The 23447-nt window shown below is 46.6% G+C and overlaps 1 protein-coding gene across 2 annotated transcripts in view; it reads left to right on the top strand.

Annotated features, from left to right (window-relative positions):
* The window catches only part of LOC144178600 (abasic site processing protein HMCES-like), a 54988-nt gene that overhangs the window by 12300 nt on the left and 19241 nt on the right, over positions 1-23447 (top strand). The window contains exons 4-7 of one of the 2 annotated variants that reach the window (XM_077706567.1): positions 9003-9183; positions 10151-10228; positions 17708-17770; positions 21126-21238. In XM_077706567.1, the coding sequence (XP_077562693.1) occupies positions 9003-9183; positions 10151-10228; positions 17708-17770; positions 21126-21238 (435 nt within the window). The remainder of the gene's footprint in view (positions 1-9002; positions 9184-10150; positions 10229-17707; positions 17771-21125; positions 21239-23447) is intronic. The other variant, XM_077706576.1, reaches the window with a different exon arrangement.

Below are 23447 nucleotides of genomic sequence, written 5' to 3'. Positions count from 1 at the left end.
TTATAAATTACGGAAACTTTCGCTAACTGAAACCTCTTCGGGAATTTCCCGCCTGAGAAAGATAAATTTGCTATGTGAACTAACACTGTAGCTATAATCTCAGCAGTATTCTTAACAGGTCTTGTTTGTAAGTCTTCGATATCACAACAGTTGCTATTTTTTAATGTAGAAAATACTTCTCTGATTTCTACCTCATTTGTCGGATATAAAAATGCACTTTCTCGCAATTTGGGAGGTAAAAATTGTGTGCAGTCTGGGGAGTGAGTACTATTTTTGATAGAGATAAAGTAAACATTGAATGCATTGGTCACTTCATTTCCAGTTATTTGTTTTCCGTTTAAGATAATTTCTGGCGCAGCGGTATGTTGGTTGGAAGATTGATTGAGGAGAACCTTTAGTCGCTTCCAGACAGCTTCAGAACTGCGAGTGGCCTCATGTTAAAGAGGCTTTGAAAATAGTACTATTTACTTCTTTTTATGAGTCTGTTTGTTTGATTTCTACATTTTTAAAGACTGAGATCTTCAGCAGTTCTGGTAGCTATAAAGTGTTGGTAGAGGGAGTCTTTTATTTAATCGCTTTTAGGCAATCGCTAGTTATCCAAGGTTTCCTGGCCTTGCGAGGCTTAACTTTTGTAATATACGGAAAACATTGGTTATGAATATTCTTATATTTCCCGATGGATGTGTCGTATGCCTGATCAGGGCGTTTGCAATGCAAAATGTCCTCCCAGTCTGTATCGGCCAATCTGCTTGCAGAGGATTCGGTGGTAGTGCTATTTATGTCACAATATTTTATTTCATTTACTTTCTGCTTCTGGATTTGGCATTTTTTGTCTCCCATCGCGAAAAAAATCGGCAGATGGTCACTAATAGCAAGGACTGACTGATGTGAAGTGTTAGATGACAAACTATGTGGCTAGGACACTCACAGCTTGTCTAGTGAGGTAGTTCACCCGTTTCAAAGGGAAAAGCCTTAAATCCGTATCCGTATCCAAATGGGTCGTTGGCCCCCCCTGTCTGTGTGTGTGCACGTGTGCGTGCGTGCGTGTGTGTGAATGTGTGCGACCAGAGGCAGGGTAGCTGACTTCAGAAAACTAAGCATAATTAGTGCTGTAGAACATGGCTGAAAACAGGCTGACATCGCCATAAGTACACGTCAAAGCAGGCGGTCCACTTGACTGCTAAGAACAAGACTCCGGTGAGATTGAAGAGCAGCGCTTTCAAATGCACTAAGTGGCGCGCCCGCAGGTCGACTCTGCTCTTGTCGCAGTTTATTATGTAATAAAGAACTCGGGTTCAGTGTAGTTTGGCATTTGTTATTTTCATGCATGCATCGTTGCCATTCCGCTCAATGAAAAATTTACACCATCTTCCCGCGAGGGGAACCATGGGGTAGATGCGACGCATCGGGGGTTGCCGTTGCGTTTCCGTTATGTTAGCGATGTCAGCGTGTGGATTGCTGTTGTTGTGTATCCTATTTACGCAGCATGTTCACCCCCGATGCGTCACGTCTACCCCATGGTTCCCCTCGCGGGAAGATGGTGTAAATTTTTAACCGAGCGCAAGCTGCACGCCAACGCACAGCTGGCACGGCGACGGGAGCGAGCGCAGCTGAGCACAAGCTGCGCGCTGACGCACAGATGGCGCTGCGGTGAGAGCAGCGGAGCGCGCAGCTGCCGCGGCGAGGAGAATGGGGGAGGGATGCGGACTACGCCGCGACAACAACGCGGGACAAAGAGATGCGTTGCATCTAAAAGGTCAAAAGTGCCTCAAGCAGGGAGATGGCTCTTGTTCATTCTGGGCAATCTGCTGCCGGCTGTGCGGAGCCCAACTGATCTAAATTTCTGTTTCATAGCCGTCCTTCATCAGATTATTCGTATCACCTGTTCTACTAGCCAGAATGTGATCATTAAAATGTACGCAAGCTGCCTTGGGGAATGTCAGGCAGGGATCTAAGTTGTTTGGTGAACGGTACTGCGTAAACCTGTCTCATCACGAAGGGTTTGAAAAGAGCCTGGCGAATTCTGCTCACCATGACTGATTTTTATAGTTTGTTAGTAATTGCTCCTAGTTGTTTTCTTTCTTTATTTGCTCAGCTTAGCGTGGGTCTTCATGGACCCACACTGGACCTCATGTATTAGGCGTTTGCAATTATTTTCCTCTGCGTGAACGCTGTGCAGGGATTCTGCAGGTATGTACAGGGGTGAGACAGCTGCGCATATTACGCACTTTTGATACAAATCTGCTTTCCTGCGCCAGGCTGCTCCAAAAGCTTGGAAATTGCAAAAAGTGCGCCAAACTGCTCCAAAACAGTCTGAGAGCCAAGGATTTTAACGCTCCCGCCAGTTTCAGTGGGGAAAAATGCTTACTGACGGCATAATTTTCCAGCACCCCCAAGGTGATCCTGTTTGTAAAGGTTTAATTGATTGGTCATACAATAAAACACCCGCATAAATTCTCCCCAAGATAGTTTTTTCGATGGTGACCATGTCGGGTTGCACATGTTATATTCGGAGTTTTTTAAAGTTTTCCCATGGAAAACAATTGCAAAGTCCTGTAGAAAAAATACGTATGTGCACTCAGGCGACAAACTACTCGTGAAAATTGATGAAAAGACGGCAATTTTTGGAGCGCCGTATATCTCCACAACGACATTACTGGGCACCGCCATCTTGGTGTGGTGAATATCGGAAAACATGGCCGTCGGGCGAAGCAGTTGCTCGTGGTTCAGGCAGACTGCTCTTCGCCGATTTCTACTGTGTTTTTGGTTATGGGGGTGGCTGGGTTTTCATTTAGTCGTTTGATCTGTTGAGGGAAGTTGAGTGGCTCGAAGAAGGGAGTTCATCAAAAACAACGTGAATTCGCCGTGTTTCGGCCTCGAGTGAGAGGCGCGGTGCGTGCTTGAAGTGAAATTTCGGACTCATTGCGGTGTTATAGTAAAACGCTGAGTTATTGCTGCCTTTGACAGCGAGCTTGCGAGTGGCGGAAATGGGACGATCGACACTGCAGAAGTGGCGGTGCAGGCTACATCGCCGCAAAATGTTCAAGCAGTGGCCAATAGTGGGACGGGCTATTATTGCACGCTAGTAATACAGTTGAACCCCTTTATAAGAGACACGTACCGGGGAGCAGTTTCTGTCTCTTATACGAGATGTCTCTTATAAGCAGGGTACCATGTTTTCACTTGCTAATCAGACCCTAGTTCAATGTGGGCACGGTATGACTAAAATAAGCTCAAAAGAACGCTACAGCATGTTTCAAAAGATTCATTCTAATTATTGTTTGGTCCCAGAATTTATGAAACTTCGTTTGCTTCATGACTGTATTTACACTGTTTTTTACAACCGATTCTACAAGCTTTTTTTCCTTTCCTTGTTTGTGGAAGATGAATCGTAGATGTTGGGTTGACAAGCCTGATGAATAACCAGAGCGCACAGCTTCTTCCGCTGTGTGGTCAGGCTATTCATTACGCTTGCAGGACTCAACGTCTGCAGTGCTTCTTGATTGGGAGCTACGCGAGTAGGAGAGCCCGCATGTGTGATCGCGCTCCATCCAATGAATGGCAGTAAGCTTCAACTACTTCTGTCAGTTGCATTTCCATTGGCAGGGCTTCTCATTATCATTTCATAGCTGACTGAACCACTTTGTGTTTGCTGAAGTTATAATAAATAGCGACTGCACCTGTCTGTCGTCTACCTGTGTTTCCACAATGGAAGCAACTGCAATTAGTGACTGGTGACACTGCATCTGAAGTTAAAATGTCTGTTACAAGCGAGATTATTGATTAAACTTCAAGGATGACTTGTCCCTTATAACCAATCTTCTACATCCAATGTCTGTTATAAAAGAGGTCAATTTAATGGGAAAGATAGGGCAGCCAACCATGTGGGTGAATAGTGTCTCTTATACCCATTTGTCTCTTACATCAGTGTCTCTTATAACGAGGTTCAGCTGTAATGGTTTATCTATCTGAAGTGAAATTTAATGCCAAGAGGGAGGTGGTTAAACATACCAACGTTATTCAATTTGCGATTGCAGTGAATGCGCACCTTGAGGATTGAAATGGGAGGGCTGGTGTGGTGCGAAGATTGTCACCTTGCTTTGCGCAACTTTTGCCATGCCTCTACAATTGTGTGTAAAGCCGAGTCTGGGATTACAAAAATAATAATTTCAGCGTTCACATGATAATGAAAAGGCCTTATAAATGGCTTGTAAAAAGGTAGTGCAGTTCGTGCCTTGTGATATTAGTAGAAAAAACTTCATTGAAAGGCTGTTTCAGTGTTATGTACGTTCAAAACCCATTAAAAAGTGCACTCCTCCCCGAGTTGCCAAAAATTTGATTTTTAGGCTCCTAAGGTGACGTGATAAATGTCATCATTCTGCTCCAAATCAAGGTTCTTCTGCTCCAAAATCGAGATTTCGCTGCTCCAAAAACTGCTCCCAAATCTGATTCAGCTGTCTCACCCCTGCATGTAGAAAGAGCAAATTTTCTGTAGCCTTTATATGCAACACTGATGAAAGTTCCCACTTTGCGCTCATATACCCCCCCTGTTCAGGTACTGCATTCTTAGGATACAGCTAGCGTTTTTTTTTCTGGATTAAGAGGGTTCTCTGTAACAGACGTAGGCTATTGTAAGAGCTCGTTAATTTGAACCCCAAGGGGATGCCATCTAAGTTCGAATTAATGTCTGATGAATAGCAACTGTACACTGTGATTGGAAAGCATTTGGGCATGTCAGGACTTCATTGCTTGAAAAATTCTGTTATTGTAGTCTGCCTCTGGTCGTTAAAAGTGACAGTCAGTAGTCCTCTCTCTCACGAGCTATTGTAGCAGGAGGCCTCCCCTTGGCCTTCTTCAAAACTGGAAGAGATGGGTGGCATTCCATCAGGTCAGAGCGATGGCCGCTCTGGGGCTTCATCCCGCTCCTCATCGTCACTGGTAGCGACAGATTCTGCGCTTCCGACCTGAGAAACGCCTGCCATGGGTGCACTCCAGACTGGATTTGCTCGATCTCACCTCCTCTTTTTGTTGTGGCGATGATGCAGCCTTGTCTACTGGCAGCGGGTGTGTTTCTCTGGCCGTTTGTCGGGCTCCAAGCCGCCGGCCCAGTGGTGGGTAGTTCTAATTATCCGTGGCAGAACCTACACGAGCTCGAATTAGCGGGCTTTGTTACACATGGACTTCTGCGGAGATTTGGCCGGACCGAATCGTACAGTTGAAATTATCGATAAATTGGAATTTCTGAAGTTTGCATTAACGAGCTTTTACTGCATTGCTTTCTCGCAAACAGCAGGAGGCTCACAATTATGCTGCAAAGTTTGCCACTTCTTCCCTGCGCCTATTGCAAACTGCCGCCATGTTTTGCTGCAATTACGTGTCTTCACTGTGTTTATGTGTCATGGATGCGGAGATCCCTGCTATTGGTCAGCTTTTTTCGTGCGCTTCGGGCAACGCAGCAGGTGTCATCTTTGCATCGTCTGCTCACCGTCAACGCTGACATATTTTGTTAATCAGCATTGGCTGCAGTATGCTTGCATGTTGTCACGTTTACCTGTATTTATCCTTTCTTTAAGGGTATCGTATTGTACATCTTTTCACAAGGCCATGCATCTGTCTCATGGAAAGGATTTGTTTAACCCTGTGGGGTCAGCAGTTCCCTAGCAGGTTGCAGATTCAGACGTCCGAGCATCTTATTGAGCATGTGCAGAAATGTTTTGAGCTACCAACTTTCCTTTGCTTTGCACTTTTACTTGCCCACGCGTACAAAAGGATGAGATCAGCTGACAGGTTTAGGAAAAACACAAACTTCTTACTACCGACACCCATGTTTGTTTTTACTCTCCAAGTCTGCAATGCACGGAAGAAGCTTCAAGCGTTGGCCCTGTTGATGGATGCATTGCTTGCTGTAGGCACATCAGGTGGCACGTGATGAAGCGCAGGACCACCCAAATTCATCCCAAATGCTCGGCATACGTTTTCTTTCTCTTCCTTTTTTTTTGCATTCAAATTTTTGCTTACTGCTTGCATGCAAGGCTGCAATGACTGCGACTCATGACCGCTGGCCTCAGTAATGTTAGAACTTTGTTGCGGGCATAACTGATGGTGCCGCCATGATGAGGAGCTTTAGGGAAACATTTGTGCAATGAAGTCTCGTACAAGGTCAGGCCAGTCATTGTTTTCTGCCAGTGTGCCGTAACTTCCGCTGCAGTACAGGCTGTGCAGAGAGGGGAGAAGCGCTCTTTTGATGGCTGATAGGTGCATTAGCAGGGATGGCGTGGGAAACATTTCTGGCTGAGAAGATTTCTCAAAGGGCTGGACTTTCTCCGTGGTGCAAGTGGGGGACGGTTCAGAACCCCTTTTACCCATCATTCAAACAACCTGCATATTGTAGTGCGCAGTCAATATTCCTGCGCTGCTTCTCACAATCCTGTCGCTGGAAAGATGGTGGCCAAGGGACAGGATACCTGTGAAGTCAGAATTGGCTGGCTCCTTTTCCAGTGCCTCTCTTGCCTGCACCCTGGCAGTCGTGGCTACCACCAGTGCAGCTTTTCACGTTTTGAGGTGTGGCCGTCCCAAGGTTTAGTTGCCATATTGATGCGTATTGAAAAGCACTTGCGAGAGGTTGGGATTAATTTTGAGGGCCCCGGCTATGAGATGCATCGCAGTGGAGGACTTGGCCACGTGGGGGGATCATTAACGTGCTCCGAAATCTCGACACACGGGCGTTTCCGCTGTTTGCCTCCGTCTGAAAAGCGGCCACTGCAACCGAGCTCGCATCCTTGGGCTCAGCAGCCCTGCTCCTTGGCCACTGCACCACCGTGGCGGGTTAGAGATTGCCCAGGTGGTTTGTTCCGTAGAATGGTATTGGGAAGATGGGTCACCTGTGTGTGCGGCCCCTGGTCAACCTGCAGCCTCCGGTTGGGTGCACTCAGTATGGCTGGCCATTTTGTAGAATTGTGAGCCTTGCGAGCCGAGAAGTACATTTTATGATAGGTTGAGGTGATCATTGCACATGCCGGTTAGCTTGCAACGTCATCAATTTCAAGGGTATGTACCTCTTCGCCTGCATTTGGTGTGTCCGAAGGGGGGAAATACTTGATGGATGTAAAGGCGAGCACATGCAGTGGGCTTGTTTTGATGTTACATGCATCAGTTGTGCTGCACTTTGCTGCTTGCACGTCTTTCCTTTTTCGCTCACCCACATCTGCATTCCTTTGGCACACCATGAACTGTTCATTGCTCAGCAAATGTTTTTTTCCTCTACACTCCTCCCAAGCACATCGCGCATATACGACACACTGCCTCTGGGCTTGCTTGCACATTTTTGTTCTCACCTCAGAACTGGCCCGAATCTTCTACCTGTTCAGCAGCTTTGTTCAAGGGGGCCCCAATGATTGAAGGCAACTCTCAAAAGAGCTGTCTTTGGGAAGCAAAAGTGTGTAGTATGGTGGCGAATGAATGCCAATGGATCGAAATCATTGGGCAGACATTCTGTGCTGGTGATATGGAATAATGTGGAGAAGCAGGCACGGGACGAAAATAATGCCACACAGGGACAACCTACAAAAAGTTCGATTAGGTCTTTTTGTAACTTTGCATCTTTCTTTTTGCACCGCGTTTCTAGCACACTACCGTGACATAATTTGTTTCAAAATTTGTGTTCTGCCCCTTGTTTTGACAGCTGTCATGGCACTCTGCATAACTCCTACTTTGGATGCCTGTGTCGTTGATGTGTGTGCTGGCAATTGTCTGCAGCGGCAGTGTGCTTCCGTGGATGTTTACCGTTTGCTATCCTATTTTGGAAATGTTACCACTCCTGGGAGTGATGTGCTCCCTTTCTCGGCAAATTAATCTGTCAGTTTGGGCTGGGTTGTTGCCGTCATTATCCCCTTCCAAGCATAGAAGGCTGGGCCCTAATTTGAACAATTGCAGCCAGTAATCTTAAACCAGTGTAAGGGCTAGTAATGAATGAGAGGCAAGCAAAAAGTGCTACTGCATCTGATGTGCGTTGCTGGCTGACTGTGACGGGAAATGGCATTTTCTGAATGCACCACACGAGGGTTGGATCCTCCCCTCTTTTGTGCTTGCAGTTTTGCTTGTGCTGAGGGCTGACTCCTAAATTCACACCAGATCAGCCTTGCTTTTCTCTGTCTTCTCCAGCAGCTTCATTTGTTGGTTAAAAGATGCGTAGGGATATGTTTGCCTTTCGTGTGCAGCTTTTGTTTCTGTTTTATCATCAGAACTGCAGATTTTTGTTTGCTTTTATTTCGCAAGTTAGCTGTAGCTGACGTGATCACTATGGGCTGTTCCCAAAGGCCAACTGGGGTGGAATTTCACTGCAGCCAGTATTCAGATGCTGTGCATGCGCATTGTGACGTCTCAGAGTTTTTGAAGCATCTGTTTTTTTTTACGTGCACGTCCTCACACCTTTGGGAAAGGGGGTGGGCGGAGAAGGACTTATCTTGAAGTTCTCAAGTTCGGTGGGAGTGATGGCTTCATTTAGATGAGGCGTGTCTTTATTTAATTCAAAGTAAAAGCCAGAATTCAAATGTCAATGTTTATAAGCTTTTAGCTTTTCCTCTGCGCACCCTGGCGGTTTCAGCCGTCTTTTTAGTGCCCCAAATATTGCCTGTTCTTAATTGCATGCCATTTTTAATGTAAGTCATTCCACACAAGGCCTTTGTAAAAGATATCGTGTCGTCAAGTGTCAAAATGCTACTAGGGGTCAATGCAGGGACACTTTTATCGTGGTACAAATGACTAGTTCATTTTACGGGCTACCTGATAATAGGGGAAACCACCACAGGACCTACTAAAAGCTGGGGAGTGTGTAACAAACAGCAAGTGCAGGACGAAATTCTCTCTTGTAGACCTCCAACCGCTCCTGTCTTGCGCTGCCCAAGTCCATTCTTTGCGCTGAATGTCCCAATTTCATCCTTCCATCGAGTTAAGGGTCTTCCCCTACTTGTAGTGAGCGCAGCGTCTCGTACATGACCGTGCAGGTACTTCGAATGGGATATTGCCAAGAAGCCGTACGCGGTGTACTTTGACCAGCCCAAGGGCATCTCCATGGCCGACCGCTTCTGGGACAGCGTGGACGGCATCGATGGCCGTCTGGTGCAGGAGGGCCGCTGGCAGGGGCCTCGCCTGCTCACCCTTGCGGGCATTTTCGACATCAGCAAGGTGCGTGGTCGCACGGCGAAACCTGCCAGAGCTTGGCTGTTGTCCCCCGCTGCACTTTCTTCTCTTTTTTGGAGGGTGGGAACATGGAAGAAGTGCTGGCAAGCATTGGCTGCAGGTTTTGTTGGAGGGCCTGGTTTGCAGGATAAGAAACAGCCGCATGCTCGTTGGCTGATTAGTTTGCACTAGCTGATTTTAGAAGTTGTAAAAGTGCGTGCCTCCCCGAAATGCTGTACTTCACTGTATACGACAGGAAGAAACGACAAACACTGCGCTGAACTGCCAACTGAATTTTATTTCGTTGTTGCTCGTTCATCTAAATAAAACTCAGCTGGCAGTTCAGTGCAGTGCTTGTTGTTTCTTCCTGTCGTATCGTTTTTAGCGCTGTTTTTCCAAGTAGCACTTATTAACGCTAACATCCACTCTCGCAAAAAGATACGCTTAAGTACAGGCATGATGCAAAAACCAATACACACACAGCTGCCTTCTGTGGCGTGCCACGTTCTTCGACTGCAAGTACACCGTTATTAACTTCATGAAGCGCCCCACGGTAGCATCACCCTCTGTCTGAAATTTCCGTTCGTCATTGTCTTCGACAATACAAGCTGAACACACCTCAGTAGATCCTGCTGCGAAAGCGAGCAATCGAGTAAGCGGGTAAGGCAGTTTTGAGTAAGCGCTTGTTTGTGTCCTGTCTGTACATCCCTCATTACTCCCCCGATGCGAGGGTGATTTCTCTTAAAAAAATTTTTGCGAGTTTTTTCCCCACATGTGAAGCTGGGAAAAGCCGGGCCTTTTTACAGCCTGCCACCTTCCTTCCCTTCCACCAAGCTGATCGAGTTTTGCTTCCTCTGGCCCACCGCGCTGTTCTGGGAGGGGAACGGAGCACTCGTGAGCGTGGTGCCCATCTTGTGCGTCGCTGTGCCGTTCCCTGTTGAGATGGGTTTCTCGTTCTGTGCTTGCTGCCCAGGCTGGCCACCTCTACAGCTTCTCGGTGATGACGGCCGAAGCTCCCGAGTACCTGCGCTGGCTTCATTCCCGGGTGCCTGTGAGTGAGGGGGCGCTTCAGTACATGTGGCGGTGAACGAACACTTTCCCACTGTTGGCACGCCTACTACACCCAGTGGGTGTTTTTACCATTCCGTCTTTATTTTACGAATGAACAACAAAAAAAGGAGCATTGGGTCGTAGCTGTATAGGTGCTACTGTACTTTGCGGTAACTTCTTTGGGGACGTGAAGGCAAAACTAGGGCCTTGCTCCTTAAACAAATCATGGTAGAGACCATTTAAGTTGAACGAGTTAAGTTTTTTTTAAATGAAGCTGGTGTGTTTGCATTCTGAAGAATTTCATTACAATAAGCACTGGTATAAGAAACTGATAAAGCAAACAATAGGATGTAACAAACTGAATTTGAAATTTGTCCTTGTGGTTACTTCCTTCGTCTTCGTCTGAATTCGCGCTGGTTTTATCCAAGAATGTCTAAATTCCAACTAGCCCAGCTTGCAACCCTCCTGAATTTGAACCTTGGTTCATGTTTAATTTCGGGGGTGGTTATGCCCTTATAATGAAACCAAGAGCCTAAAATCAAACACTGTGCAAGTTGTAGCTAAGCTTCTCTCACCGCATGCTTATGAAGTGCTAAACAAAAGCAGCGTGTCAAAATGGCGCACTGTGACGCTTGCTTTGGAAAACCATTTCCAAAAGCGATCGTCTAGTGCGGCAATACCACAAACACTTTACAAGCACCTCTAACTTTCTATGGTCGGGGGGCTCGTTGTGTGAGGTTCCTAATAACTTTTTGCCCTCTTGGTGCCAACTTTGTACTGCCCTCACCCGCTCAGAGATCCAGTTTTATGACTGACTCGGCAAACTTCACATTGTTGCTGCTAGGCAAAGCCTCACGCATTCCACAACGAGATGCCAACTAAAAATAGCGTTATACAGTAGTACCTGAGGTAAAGGTGTCAAGACTGGGGAGTTTATGATATGAGCTGTTTTATGGTGCATTGTAGACTAAACTGAAGGGTTGAGGAATGAAATTTTCTTCACTCCTCCAACTATTTATTCCAAATTATTCATTTATTTATTCTAATTTACTATTCCAAAGTTTCCTCAGTATGTGAGGTTATACACCTTCAACTGTCTTCAAAAATTATACACGGTTGTCTCAAAGTTTCGAAGCGTTGAAGGTAGGGGTGTGCGAACTTTCAGAAGTTTGTAATGTCGAAGCAGGTAATGCAATATCTTGATTCAGCTTCGAATCTAATGGAACCATTAAAAACTGAATATTTTCAGTATTTTGAAGTTTGAAAGTGGAGTGAATAGTTATTCGTATGAACTCAGGTGCATAAAATTGTCTTTATGAATATGAGAAATGCCCCACTACAGACACGTGCAAAGTGCAAAATATCATATTCATTCGATTATAAGGCAGTTGCAGGGGTGAGACAGCTGCGCATATTGCGCAGTTTTGATACGAATTTGTTTTTCTGCGCCAGGCTGCTCCAAAAGCTTGAAAATTGAAAAAATTGCGCCAAACGGCTCCGAAACAGTCTGAGAGCCAAAGATTTTAACGCTCCCGTCAGTTGCAGTGGAAAAAAAATGCTTACTGACTGCATAGTTTTCCAGCACCCACAAGGTAATGCGGTTTGTAAAGGTTTGATTGATCATTAAATAAAAAACCTGCATAAAATTGTCCCTGGGATACCGCAGTTACTCGCGTAATGAACCCACTTGTTTTCCGGAAAATTCGGCATGAATTTGGGAGGAGGGCTCATTATGCGGGAAAAAAATTGCAAGAGATTTTTAAAAGTTGAAATTTCATACAATAAAGTTGCTAAGAGAAGCGCTGTCAAAGCCTTACCATTTTCGTAAAAACACGTAGGTAATTATGTAATGAAATTTATATTTTATTTGCAACTCGCCATCGTCCCCCTTCGCCATGGAGCTTGCCTCCTCACTGAAGTCGCTTCCGGCCGCATTTTTGTTGTGGCGTCAAGGCACTCCGTGCCATCAAGGCACTCCAAAATTTCTTTTCCGACACCGGCAAACTTCCTTTGGGCCCACGAAACACACGGCGACCCCTGTTCACCGCCCGAAAACCTCTCGTTTTCCCCCGTAGCCTACACGCACTGGGTCAATACTGAAGTGCCACACAGCTGCGCCATTTCCATGTGCAGCGCATGCTCCGCCACCGTAGTTGAAAACGCCGCGCAGCAGGACCACAAAAAGAGGTTGGAACACAGCTGAACCAGAGCTGAACAACAAAACCACGGAGCGTAATGGTGAAGTCGCTTAACAGCAAGAGAAGAGGAGTGCGGAGTACGTTTAGTGCTTTGTTCGCACGCCGGTGGAACAAGATTAAACATCAAATAGCACGGAGGGAGTGCGGAGTACGTTTAGTGCTTTGTTTGCACGCCGCAACGTTTTTATGGCGCAAGGTTTGTTTTGCTTTCAACAGGTGGCGCACTGCAAACGCGCAAATTTTAAATTCTGAGCCACGGCATTCGTGCTCACGTCTCCGGCTACTGATGAGATTTGTTTTTATTGGAATGCATTTCTAGCATTTCTGCACGTACTGTAGCACGATGTCAAGTTACTGCGATCGCCTACAGCATCAGCAACCATGCTTAAAATAAAGACATATTACCGCCGCATTTTTTATTCAGTGACAAAAAGTTATTTCTCAACAAGGAAAGTGGGGGGAGGGTTCATTACGTGACTGGGTTCATAATGCGAGTAAATACGGTAGTTTTTTCGAAAGTCACAATGTCGGGTTGGACGTGTTATATTCTGGGCGTTTTTAAAGTTTTACCATCAAAAGCCATTGCAAAGCCCTGTAGATGTGTACTGAGGCGACAAACTACTTGTGCAAGTTGATGAAACAACGGCAAGTTTCGGAGCGTTGTATCTCCGGAACGACATGACTGGGTGCCGCCATCTTGGTGTGGTGAAGATGAGAAAACATAGCCGCCGGGCAAAGCAGTTTCTCGTGGTTCAGGCAGAGTGCTCTTCGCCGATTCCTACCGTGGTTTTGGTTATGGGGGTGGCTGGATTTACATTTCGTCATTTGATCTGGTGCGGGAAGTTGCGCGACTTGAAAGACGGGAGTTCATCAAAAACGGACTGGTGCCCACGAATTCGCCGTGTTTCGGCCTTGACTGTGAGGCGCGGTGTGTGCTTGAAGTGAAATTGCGGACCAATTGCGGGGTTATAAAACGCTGAGTTATTGCTGCCTTTGACAGCAAGCTTGCGAACGGCGGGAATGGGCCGATCGACACTGCAGCAGTGGCGGCGCAGGCTACATCGCCGCAAAATGTTCAAGCAGTGTCCTATAGCGGGACGGGCTATTATTGCACGCTAGTAATAATGGTTCATCTATGTCAAGTGAAATTTAATGCAAAAAGGGAGGTGGCTAAACATACCAACGTTACTCAAATTATGATCACAGTGAACGTATGTATACCTTGGGGATTGAAATGGGAGGGCTGGTAGGGTGCGACGACTGTCACCTCGTTTTGCGCAACTTTTGCCGTGGCTCTTCACTTGTGCGTAAAGTCGAGTCTGGGGTTACAAAAATAATTATTTCGGCATTCACATGATATTAAAAAATGGCTGATTGCTTAGTTTTTCAATTCGATATTTTCAACGGCACTCCACGCTATCTATGCATAATGCCTAAAAATTTAAAAATGGTTTGTAAAAAGGTAGTGCAGTTCGTACCTTGTGATACTCTGGTAGAAATGAATCATGAATCAAGAAAAAACTTTATTGAAAGGCTGTTTCAGTGTTATGTACGCTCAAAACCGATTAAAAAGTGCACTCCCCCCCCCCCCCAAGAGTTGCCGAAATCTTGAATTTTTAGGCTCCTAAGGTGACATAATAAATGTAGCTAACTGCTCCAAATAAACGTTCTTCTGCTCCAAAATCGAGATTTCGCTGCTCCAAAAACTGCTTCCAAATCTGATTCAGCTGTCTCACCCCTGCAGTTGTGATTATAAGGAGAGGAGGACGTTTGACTCTTTCGTTACGGCGGAAAAACGACCGATTTTGAGTGCTTCCACAAAACTATTTCTTTCTCTTGAGCTAGTGGACACATTTAGCATTGCTATGCATGGAATTGTAGCTTATAGATTGCTCTTACAAACACATAACAGCAGTTTTGTGAAAGGTACAATTACTTACAGTGTATTAGTCAAACGATCAGAAAAAAATGCACAAAAAGTATACACGCAACGTATATAGGTGATGCGCCTAAAAATTATTTTAGGAATTCTAAGATATACAAATTGTTCCTACATTTCTTGGCTATGATTCAATATATATATCAACGCTGTACACAAAGTTTTGTATTTTTGTGGGCCCGTCAACCTAGCGGAACTGACGGCTGTGCCACTCCTCGAAGCCACTCGAGTGTAAGTCGGTCATGCATCCAAGCAAAATTTTTTGTGTTGTGACACAAAATCCTTTTCACTTTAGTAGTAAAACACCAGAAAAAAAAATCCAGCGCTCTTGAGAAGTGTCGCGCATCGCTCCGTAGCATGAATCTGACACGAGTGCCAGGCTATCACGAAGGTGATAATGCGATATGACGCGGCGCATTTAGCAAAATATCCCTACCGTACGTTGTCCAGACCCAACACATCAATGTGTAAAGACGCAGTTGTCAGATAGGAAGCCCGTTTTGTTTATAAATACAGTTAAACCTTGATGTAACGAACTTTAATGTAACAAAACTCTCGATGTAACGAACCACAGAATTTTTTGTAACTTCAAGCATATGCACACCATGTATTTTCACCCTCTGTGTCCCGTTTGCCCAAATTTCAGTGTAACGAAGTTTAATGGAGATTCTGGCACGAAATTTCAGTTGAAGAAGTAGATTTTGGGAGACGCAAGCGCCGAAACGGGGTCTCAATGAAACGCGAACGGTGACACTAGCCGCCCAATGCCGCGGATACAGCAAGCCACGGAGTCCGTGAGCGAGCTTCTTGCCTACAAACTGCGTGGCGCGCATACACGGCCGGCGCACTGTTTCTGTTTCTATCGGAGCTTAATCGTCTACACGGGCATCAGCGTGAACCGCATAGAACGTTTTCTTCCCGCAAAAACGCTCCCCGCAAGACAGGCACGCTGACGCAGCCGCGGAGACCACCCGCGTGATACGGGTAGCTCCAGCGACCGCTTCTTACCGCTCGCTGAAACGCAACGTGAAGGGCAAACAAGAGGGAAAAAAGCGGATAATGCGGGCGAAATTTTCGCTGTAAAACGTCGTACGCGCCGCTTATGAAAGTGCCCATCAAATATCCTCCGCGGTGGTAAGCCTAATCGTCTCTAGCCGGGCCGCCGTCGCCGTCTCGCATGCCGCCGCTTTGCCCTTCGTTTGAGTTCGCTCATGCTTATGGGTTCCATCCTTCCAGCAAGCATTTGTGAATCTTTGAGCCTTGCGTGCGCATTTTTTTCACGCGCGCGTCTGCAATTGCGCGCCGGCGGCGGCTTCTGCCTTGGCCAGAGGTTTACAAAAATGCTAAGGTTTACAAACGGGGTTTACAAAAATGCTAAAAGGAACTCACAAGCAGGGTCTTGAAAGTTGTGCCCTTTCACGCAACTGTACTCAGAGAAATACTGACTGCAAGTAGCCTCGTTTTCTGCTTGGGATGGCTGCAGAGCATGCATTCATTCGTTTATGATCTCAGGGAATGTTAAAGAATGTCAGGTTTTCTTGCCAGCCATTGCAGTACGTACTCAGTAAGGCGTTTTCACCCGATTTTTTCGTTGCGCAAGCATAAAATCTCACTTGTGTGAGTGCTCAACGGCTACTGTGGCACACATTCCCTTCGGTTTAGTGTTTTATACCTTTTTTTGATTGGTACCGAATCAGAACACATGCCTTGAACACGTTGAAACACTGGGGCAAGCGCAAAGGCTTTTACACTGCTTCCTTCAAATTATCATCTGCTCCACCCGCTGGAGGAACCGGCTAAGCTGTGGCAAGCAGTCATTGAGCAGACAACCGGTTACGGAAGCTGCCAAGAAGGCCCGACGAGGAACCGAAAAGGTCCTAACAACACCTCCGAGTGGCCGGCGCTCGGGCAGCTTCTTTTCTCTGCCGCTGGAGGGCGCTGCAGTCAACGGTCTCAGCGGCATCAGTTTGGCGACTTTATTAAAACGACGAGGACACGTTTGTTCTGCAAGCTGTGTCCTCACCCAACGGTATATCTTACACCGTGGGGTAGCGGATGTTACCTGCCTTGCAAGGGAAAAAAAGAAGTTGCCCTTCTTTTCGTTTGGAACGCCTTTGGATGTTGAGTGCAGTGCATCTGCCTGGGATGCACATGGATGCCGAAGCGAGTGTGGATCAGCATATATTCGGTCACTTTGAATAGCTGATTCGGTATCTTTCATTATGGTGCACGCTGTGCTAATATCAAACGGCCACGAATAGCGTGGCTCAGACCTCTGGTACTTCTTCCCGGACAGAGTGAGCCGCCGCCTGACAGAGACGGTGTCGTTGCTGTCGCCATCACTGTCAGTGGACAGACACGGGGGACTGAAACTATGGCACTGATTCTGAGTAGGTTCTGTGTCCGGTGTGCAGGCATGTCATCTGTTCAGTGTGCCCCCTCTTTCTCCTCGCTCTCCGATCACTACAGCATGGCCTTTGAAGAGGAAGAGGGAAAGCAGCGCGGGTTGTGCACAACACCATTGTCTATAACAGAGAGTTCGACTTCAACTAGTTGCATCTGAAAACTCCCGAAACATGCTCTTTGCAAACATGTTAAAGACCAAAGGCTTATACTTAAGATGGCCGCAGTAGTTTTCTTCAAATCCCGCTCTGGTGAGGCGTGATACGGCTGAAAGCACGAAAGATGTGTTATAGGCAAGTATGTTGCCCTCTGCACGTAGGAACGCAGCAACGATGGTGAAAAGATTTTGGGTGGAAGTTGTAGTAAAAAAACGAGGGGCTTTAGGTGCAGGGAAAATTAAATTTATATCTGGTGCTGACATGCTTTCTTTCGAGGCTCGCATATGCCCGAGTACAATGTGTGCGCCAATGAGGTTTGCTGCGAGAGTGCGAGTTCAATGCACCAGGAGGTTGATATCACGAAAAATAATTTTACGCTGGCTTTTCCTGGACAATAATTGCCCTCTCAGCTATGGGTCTGTTTTCCCAACAGGAGTGTCCTTACGAAGTAATCACAGTGCTTGCATTTTGTAGTTGTATGATTACAATGAGCTTGTATTTTTGTTCTTGTTTTTGTGAATATTTGAGTTAATTTAGAGATGGAGGAGGCTCTTTATTGGAGGAAAACAGAGAGGCCTGCCGGCATGCTGCTCTACGGCGGGGATGGGGAGGAGGAGAGACTGTAGGGAGAGAGAGGAAGGCGGAGTTAAGAGAAGAGAAAAAGCCAGTAATACTTGCTCGAAGCACGTAGTAATTGTATACAGTCTCAGTTCAAGGTATTCGACCCAAGTCACTGTTAATAACTGGTTTCAAAAGCGGGTGCTGTGGGCTTGTGCTTCCAGGTCATCCTTGATGGCGAACAGGCAGTGCGTCGTTGGCTCGACCCTGATGTACACTTCCAAGAGGTGAGATGTGGAGCCAGCTTTAGGAGATGCAACTGGGGCTTTTGTACGTACATGCAGTCGCTGGCATTGGTTCCAACTAGGCAAGTGTGAAAAGTGACTTTTGCCTTTGAAGCAAATATGGAGCAAACTGCTTCGAACAATTTAAAAGCAAATAATTTGAATAGTTGCAAGAAAAGTAATCTGTGGCAGCCATGTACACTGCAGTGAAAACTCAACGGGGTGCCTATTTTTATTGCAACAACATGCAACACACCCACTTCACGACAAATGCAAAGCAATTCCCAAGACGAGGAATTAATTTACATTTGATTACCGAGAGCTGCTGCCACTGATGCACCGGCAATGAGGCAACCACACACAGTTGTGCCGAGCAAGTGCGCTTCAAAACCAACTTGTGCAAACAAGACATTCGCACTTCGTCATGCCATTCCCACCCCCATTCTTTTTTTTCTTTTTGTTCTGTGTGGTTTAGGCCCACGGAGCAAGAACAAGACAGGAGGGGAAACTAGTATGCGTTTTTTGTCACAGATAACGTCACAAGCGCTTGGCCAGCCAGCAATGCAGGTCATAAGGCAGTGCTGTGTGTAGGAAGCTTCAGCAACGGGGAAAGGCACATGTTACTTGAAACAGCATTTTTTGTTTAATGATGAACTTAGGTGAATCTAAAGGTTCAGCTCCTTTTGTCTTGTCATATATGCAATCAGGTTTTGGATACCTGCTCCAGGTGATTGTTTACTCAACGTGACAGGCAGAATAAGGCCTTCTTGTGCGCCCTATTTTCTACAGTCAAGATTTTTACTTTGAATTTTAGTCTAGGCGGTTCCTTATCACCAGCAGAACTGATCAGTTACCTATTTTAAAAATTTAATCTCTGTTTTTCTTCAGCAGGAAAAAAAATCGATTTGTAGTCTGTTCATAATTCTTTTGTTCTATTTTATAATTGTTACGCATATTCAGTGATATGATTTGCCTAATAATTGAGAATTGGGCGTTCTGCACGTCAAAGGGACTTGCTTTCATTGTAATACCACAATTCTAAGTGGCCCAAACAGCATGCACAAACTTGTAAAATGGACTTGAACACCAAACTGAGGAAACATAATTGAAAGTTTACTTCTTTGGTGAATGCTGAAATTCTTGCTCAGACAACACTAGACTTGGTGAGTGTATAGTTTGAAATGTCCGCTTTGAGGTCCCTAAGCTAGAACTCTCCCGCCATGCGAGTTGCCGTCTTACATTGCATCGAACATTGCATGGACGCCAGTCTGGCCTACTTCCAAAGCTCCTACTGGCCGAATTGCTTCCACGGGGTGGTCAGTGACGGCTTTAGTGGCTGTTCCTGGGGGGTGTTGGGGGACGTCTTGTGGCAAAGTGGTTTGTGAAGAATAAGAACATCGTGAAAGGTCAACAGTGTTTGTGGCCATCGTGCATGCAGCAAGTAGAGTCAAGTGGGAGCCTTCACGGCCAATGGCAACAGCACGATGTGGTGTGTACGCAGCGTAAATCGCTGGTGCAGGGCACTCACCATTTGGTAGGAATGTTTTGGTAGCGATATGAGACCGTTGCACTTTTTCACAACCTCAATAAAAGTGGGTTCGCACGTCCTGCATGCCGCAGACATGGCGCCACTCACTCATCGGGACGGTGCCGATTCCAGAAGGGACTGCGCCTGCATTGCGTGCCACTCCTGTTCCTGGCTATCTCCTCGCTTTGGAATGGCCTCAAATTCTGCAGTGACTTGTGGAAGTTGAAATTGTTGGTGATAAAATCAGCCGTGCTTGACCGAGCAGTGGTCGCAATGCTCGGAAGGCGCATCGCCTTATCGCTGGCTCAGAGAGCTCGGTGCCGCCGTGTTCGTCCCATTGCTTCTCTTATTTTTTTCTCATCCTTTGCGTGGGCATGAAGTCTGACTAGTGGAGACAAAAGTCGCACTTCTTCTCATTGTGTATCACCAAAAAATGTTATTAGACAAACAGAACATGTTGACCTGAGACACGGTGCCACCATGTGCTCTGAAAGTCCTGGTGCTGTGTACTCGAGTGGTTACAAGTTGAGAACAACAACGGAAGTTGCCCCAGCGCCTTTTCACCACAACTGGCTGTTCTTCTGCACCAGTTCAGTGTCTGCTATTGTGTCTATTTTGGGAAGCATGAAATAAAAGCAGACGCAAGAAGAAAAATAGCAAACTTAAGTTTCTTGTGGGTGTAAATTTTTAAAGTCAAACTTGGTGAGAAAAGTAGATGATCTCGCACAATAAACACAGTCTTTCAATGTTCGTGCGCGTTGGCATCACAGGTTCGCTGCCTAGAGCGGAGTGATACATTACTTGTCTTATGGCGTGTCACTGACTATAGAGAATGGCAGTCACACATTTATGTCACGTGATTTGAATTGCCAGTAAGTGCTTGAAACAGCGAGAAAACATTAGTTCTCTATTTTTTCCCGCGCATCTGTGAAGCTGCATGACGACATTATCGAAGAAGGAAGACTTGGGCTACTTGTCACAAATGGCTGCGATAGAAGGCAGCTACATTGTGGGGTGACGTAGCTGGCAGACACTGGCGTGACGTAGCTGGCTACATTGTGGCGGACATTTGACCAATTGCAAGATTTCCAGAGTAACTGCAAGTCATTGTGACCCGTTTTTTACAATCTTCGCATTAAAGTTTTGTTTGAGTTTATAAAGCAAGTGAAAAAAAAAAAAATAAGACCACCCGCTGCGGTGGCTCAGTGGCTAAGGCGTTGCGCTGCTGAACACGAGGATGCGGGTTTGATTCCCGGCCGCGGCGGCCGCTTTTCTGATGGAGGCGAAAAGCCAAAACACCCGTGCGTACGAGATTTCGGCGCACGTTAAAGATCCCCAGGTGGTCAAAATTAATCCGGAGCCCTCCACTACGGCGCGCCCATCGCCTGCGTTGCGTCGGCGCGTTGAACCCTACAATCAATCAACAAAAAATGGCCAATTTCGAAAAAGTGGTAATGTTTCGACCCACGTCTCTCGTAAAAGCAAAAGTACTCAAAAAGGGGAGGGGAGACCGGAAAAAGGAATAACGTAAGAATGAACAAAAAAGAGCCTGAGCAAGGATTTTTTTAGGGGTAGCCCACTGATGCTCATTGAAGCAATGTCCTGTATAGGGCGGTTATTGGTAAGGGGCTTCTGGGGGTAGTGCGGTAGCCCACACAAATTGTCGCCGCTGTCATGCACTGCGGCATGCACCGTAGGGCTTTGTGGCAAGGGAGAGAGGAGTTGCTGTTTCTCCTGGCAGTTGTGTTTGATGGACCGGTGAACGGGGTTCCTTCCTTGTTTGCCATGTCTCGGCCTGGCCTGCACGTTGCTGATCTCGTGGCTGTGCAGCTGCTGCCAACCCTGGGCCAATGTCCCCCGGGCCTCCAGTGGCACGCGGTCTCCCCTAAGGTGGGCAACGTTGCCAACAAGACGGTCGAGTGCGTTCTGCCCGCCAAAGTGCCGTGAGTGGTTTTCTTTGCTCCCCCTTATTTTAGAAGCGGACAAGGTTGGGGCTGTCATGGGTGTGCCTGTTTGCAGACTTTGCGCTAAGGATTCGCAAAACGGGATTTACAAAGATGCTAAAAGGAACTCACAAGCAGGGTCTTCAAAGTTGTGCCAACAAAGATTTGATTGATTGATTGTAGGGTTTAACGCGCCAACGCAACGCAGGCAATGAGGCACGCCGTAGTGGAGGACTCCGGATTAATTTTGACCACCTGGTGATCTTTCACGTGGGCCGAAATCTTGAACACACGGGAGTTTTTGCTTTTCGCCTCCATCAGAAAAGCGGCCGCCGTGGCCGAGAGCCGAACCCGCGACCTCGTGCTCAGCAGCGCAACACCTTAGCCACTGAGCCACCGCGGCGGGTTGTGCCAACAAAGAGCAGCCATTTGGGCATTATGCTCTTTGATGTAGTTTGCAAACAGCTTTATGGCTTTCACCATAAAGACACTTCCTAATATCCGAGTAAATAATGATATTCGATTTGGGTTTAAATCCAATAGTGCTACTAAAAACCTTGACTAGACAAATTCACCTGTATCACGCCTGTATACAGGCACAAAGTTAACTGTACGGGTTAAAAGAAAAAGGTAAACCTAGCGAAATCTTTGGGGACCATGTCATTGTGCAGATAGGCGTTCTTATGTAGAGTGTGTTGACCAGGGGCAGAATTCTGAGTTGTGTCGGTTTCAAAAATGTCCATTTCACGTCCATTTGAGTCGGTGCATAGCTGCACTTGTGAAGCCTCTGACCAATGACACGCGCAGAAACCGGCGCCCGCCTTGCGTGTGGTGCGTCGCATCTGGGTCTGCTTTCAGCCAATCGGGGCCCACGTGAAATGGGCACTTTGAGGAAGACGGGAAAATGCGCAACACTGAGAACCCCACCCGAGGGCAGCTTGAGGGGACCATGTTGCCGGGATAGGAGGAGAGAAGCAGGAGAAGCACCTCTTATCTCCTCGGCCCAGTGCAAAGGAGTCGAGAGGTGCTCCCAGAGAGCACCTGCTTTAGCCGCACCTCACTGGTGTGTTGAGGGGAAGCCTGCCACTGCTAGGGGAGGAAGGGCTCAGTGTGCGCCATATCTGGTGCCCCACTTGTTGTAACGAATGCATTTTTGTTTTTATTGGGGCATCTTTCATTTGCAACGAGGCATAATTTCGTGCATCACAGTTCATGAAAACTTTGCATTTCAAACGTGGAAACGCTGTGAAAATGTCCAAGGTTTTCAAGTAGTACAGTCTACGCCCGTTACAACGGACCCTCCGAATCCGGAAAAAAACGTCCGCTGTAGCCGAAGTATGCAGTATCCGACGGGAAGAGGGGGGGGGTATGAGCCTTAAAGTGGGTACTTTGACGATATTGCATATGCATAGTACATACACCTTGTTCTTTCTACACGCCTGCAGCACCTCTGCACAGCGTTCCCGCGAGGGCAAAGAATCGCGTAAACACCGTTTCCAAAGCTTATCACCGGCACTTGGAAAAGGCCTCGCGCATGTGGTCAAGCGTGTAAAGGCGCACGATGAGCTGAGCAAATAAAGCAAGAATATAACTAGGCGCAATTATTAAGCAGCTATAAAACATCAGGCGTGGCCATCAGCATTAGCTAGGCTCTTTTAAATCCCCTCATGACGAGGCAGGTATTCCCGAAACCGTTTGTCAACAAATCGGATCGCTGCCTGACATTCCCTCAAGGCAGCTTACATTTTTAGCGATTTTAGTCTGGTCATTGAAACAGCTGTAATGAAATAATCTGATGACGGACAGCTGTAAAATTGAAAGTTATACCAGTTGGACTGCGCACTGTTACTGGCAGATTACACACAATGGATGGGGAACAACCCCCCCTACTTGAAGCATTCTTTCCTTTTTCCCCGAACGGAATGGGAACGATGCATGCGTGGGAATAATAAAACCCGAAAATCACTTAACCAGAGTTTTTATCACATAAAAAGACTGACGAGGGCAGACTCGCCTCCGAGTGCACCACTTCGAGTATTCGATAGCCCTGTTTTCAATCTCACCGAAGTCACGTTTATCGGCAGCGGCCTTGTTCTTGACAGTAGAGCGGATCGTCTGCTTAGACAGGCCTGTACTTCTGGCGATGTCGGCAGTTTTTCACCCATGTTCAACAGCGTTAATTACGCTTAATTTATCCAAAAGCGATATC

Source organism: Haemaphysalis longicornis, unplaced genomic scaffold (genome assembly GCF_048455015.1).
Source record: "Haemaphysalis longicornis isolate Haplotype H1 unplaced genomic scaffold, Haemaphysalis longicornis Haplotype H1 scaffold_1, whole genome shotgun sequence".
Lineage (NCBI taxonomy): Eukaryota > Metazoa > Arthropoda > Arachnida > Ixodida > Ixodidae > Haemaphysalis > Haemaphysalis longicornis.
This window is presented reverse-complemented; position numbering and strand designations above follow the sequence as displayed.